Consider the following 3,463-nt stretch of genomic DNA (forward strand, 5'->3'; position numbering starts at 1 on the left):
CACCATGTGCTTGTTAATTACCCAACAGTTCATATTAATGTTTTCTCAATGGAGATGATGCAACCCCCGCCTTACAGGTCAAATGTGTGACCAAGGCCTGTTCTATAAAGCTCCAACACTTGAGGAAATAGTGTTTGGTAGTTCTCAGAGTTAGTGATGCTATGACTGTGCACACGTTACTCACTCAGAGACGATTGCTCTTCTGGTAAATGGAACTGTCTTTGGCAGTGAATCCACGCTAAATGGGTCACAGTGAAAAGACAGAAAAGTGCATGCAGAGATCAGCAGCATCATTGGAGCTCCCCTGTCAAACTATACCTGAACGCATAGTTTCTCCTCAAAAATCTTAGAATTTGAAAATGTATATTGTGCAAAAAGTTTGATTCAAGATTCTGCTACTTGCATTCCAAAGGGTTTTGACTGAGATACATACCAAACATAAGGAGAGACAAACACAGATATCCCGCAACAAATTCTGTACTTGGGGTGGGGGAAGCAAATTGAGGACCAGGTGTAGGAGTGAGAGCTGTGCCCTTCAGCTCTCCCAGCAGGCTGTGTCTGCCATCTCTACCACGCAGTCTCAGCAGCAGCATAATGTGAAGAGTCGGAGACAGCGGCCACGGCGTCTCTCCCCAGGAAAGCAGAACGGTCGGCACTGGCATGCCATTCTCCTTGCTGGGACTGAGGGAGCAGAGAGAGAGTGTCAGAAGCTCAGTCCTGGGGTCAGCAGTGATCAGACAGTGAATTCAGGAGAAGACACATGCTGGGCTGCATAAGCAGTGTGACATGGGCTGCATTACAGCTGGGCGCATGAGCAGCCTGTCAATGGGAACAAATACCCACACACACAGGGCTGGTCTCACTCAGGGTCACATGACATTGTCATTAGATGTGTCTCACTCTTCCGTGTCCCTGCCCCCGTCACACATGCATCTCCCCACACCCCTCGGCCACTCTGCAATTTCTATGAACCCCTCTATACACAGTCAAATATTCTCTTTATACTTCTCTTTTCAATACAAAAAGAACAAGTCAGTATGTCTCTCCATGTCTTAAACCTTAGCAATATTCACAGACCATCTTGGAATCAAAAGTGTTGAAGGAAGAAGTCTCTTCATTTTACTTGGGTCTCGCTGTCAGATTATAGATGAGGAAATCAAGGCCCATTGGTGTTTAGTAAAGTCCCCTCGGTGACATAGAGCCCTGCAGACCCGATTCCAGAGCCTTCAGTCCTCCTCCTCTAGACTTTGAAGCTCTGCTGTGTAGGTGGCTCTCACCTGGATCTTGAAGGACGAAGTTTTCATGCACTGTGACAGAAATGTCCAAACCCTCGTCCTGTGGCCCAGGCTGCTCCTGGTCTAGAGCTTCCTCAGCTTCCTCCTGCAGAGGCCAAGCCTGGGCCTGGAGGGCCACCAGGAGAAGGGCAGTGAGGAGGCCAAGGGTCCTCATGCTGGGGTCACCTGGAGGACAAAGGGCAGGAGCCTGACTCTGTGGCAGTGAGGAAGCAGCCTGTGTTCATGGGTCTGTAGGAGGAGGCTCAGATACAAACAAGCCTCCACTCACCCTCTCAAGAAGAGGTGAGAGCACTTCCCAGGGGAGAGTGAGGGAAGCCCGTGCCCTCAGGATCCCTCAGAGGATCCTCTGCTTGACCAACCATCATCCTGGTGTGATCTGCATTCTACTGTCTGAACTAGGATGGAGCTGAGAGTAGCAATAAGGACCCCACCCTATTTTTCTGTTTCCCTCTGATAGAATCTTTATATTTTAATATCCAAGAAATTAAAATAAGCAGTGCTTCCATTAGCTAACTTCAAGAAATAAATACCTCTTATTCTTCATATTGACCCTGCTACTCTCAGTGAGTGTGGACGGGGTAGGGAACTTGAGCTCCAGTTCTCCCAGTGTGGTCCCTTGACCAAATCCAAACTTCACAGAACAAATCTCTTTGTTAAAAGGATTTATTCTGTAATATTTGGCTTCAGTCCACAGGCTGCACTCAAGGATCCAGTAGGAATCAGCCCGGAATTCCAACAGAGTAGGGAGTTAATCCCTGCAGTGTTGGCCATCACCACTCTCATGAAGGGCCTTTCCTTCATGAGAGTTACAGGTAGGGGAGGCTCTTGCTGGTGCTAGTGTAGAGAGTGCAGTGATCTCATCAGGCTTTGGGTGAAATGAGCCCAGTGAGATACATAGACAGAGAGGTAACCTAGGGCTAAAAATATGTTTCTTGTTTCCAGCTCTATTCAGATACGAGTGGCAATTAAAATTCTGTTTGTCTAATATGTTCTACCTTATGATTTGATGTATTTCACACCTGGACTTTTATCTCACTCCATACACAAATGTCAACTCAAAATGGACTGAATATCCGAACATAAGACCCAAAACCATAAAACTTCTAAAAGAACTTCTAATTATGAAGCTGTGGCATCGATCTTGGCAATTACTTCCTGAATATGACACCAAAGGAACAGGTGATAAAAGGGAAACAGGCGAGAGTGACCCCGAGCCTACACAGCACACACACAGCAAAGTGGCCACAAGCTGGGGGGAAGGCAGATGAGAAAGGAAGAGGAAATATCTGCAAACAGTGTATGAGATGTGGAGTTAATAACTGAATATATGAGAACACAAACAACTCAGTAACAAAACTAAATAATCTGGAAAAAATGAGCCAAGGACATGAATAGACTTTTCTATCACATGTATGTTTATTAGGTACGATATAGCTAATATACATACAAATAACAGAATGTTGTAAGCAGATTCTATGGTCTCTATCAGACTCATCAAGCGGGACACGTGTTTCTGAAACAAACACTTTGATTTTCTCCTTTAACATAGCTGCTGCCACCACCGAGGCTGAGACAGATGGGCACCACCTGGGGGCTCACACACTGGTCCCTCTGGGATGACAGCACAGTGTCGTTTAGACTCTAGGCATGGCTTCAATGACAAAATGACAAAATCTGAGTGGAAGTTTAGTTGTGTGTTACTTACAGGTCCTTAGGCTGGTCAGCGTGAGTGGAGAAGGCAGGCAGCAGTCTGTCCCAAGTTTCTTTAAGCCACTGCGACCACACATGGGCAGGAGAGTCCTTCCTTATTTAAGGGTCATTTGGGATGATATTTCTCAATTTTGTGGGGTTGTGGATGACTTTCTATTGGGTCCCATTTTGTTTGGCAGGTTTTGGTTTTGTTTTGGAGCAAGTGTCTCACTCTGCTGCTCAGCTACCCAGCCTGAATTAGTCAAAGCTAGGTCAGTACAGGGCCACACACAGGGTACCCCGATCTCTCTGCTCAGTCTTGGTCAAGCCTAGACAGCAAGAAACTATGGTTTCTCCATTACTCCTGAGGCAGTGGACCCCACGGTGCCCAGGCTGGTGACCATGGCTGAATTCCCTGGGCCAAGTGATAGTAAAAGCCGCCCCCAAATCCAGGTCTGCACATCACAGTGCACACTCTG

General features: G+C 46.8%; 1 protein-coding gene across 1 annotated transcript; it reads right to left on the reverse strand.

The window, feature by feature from the left end:
• Positions 1–494: 494 nt before the first annotated feature.
• On the reverse strand, positions 495–3,082 carry LOC128590426 (theta defensin subunit D-like). The gene is made up of 3 exons (XM_053597743.1): positions 3,001–3,082; positions 1,278–1,460; positions 495–681 (listed from the first exon to the last, which is right to left on the reverse strand). Exons 1-3 carry the CDS (start codon positions 3,080–3,082, stop codon positions 581–583), a joined length of 366 nt encoding a protein of 121 aa, XP_053453718.1. The 3' UTR covers positions 495–580.
• Between the last annotated feature and the right edge of the window lie 381 nt (positions 3,083–3,463).

This window comes from Nycticebus coucang, chromosome 7 (assembly GCF_027406575.1).
Source record: "Nycticebus coucang isolate mNycCou1 chromosome 7, mNycCou1.pri, whole genome shotgun sequence".
NCBI lineage: Eukaryota > Metazoa > Chordata > Mammalia > Primates > Lorisidae > Nycticebus > Nycticebus coucang.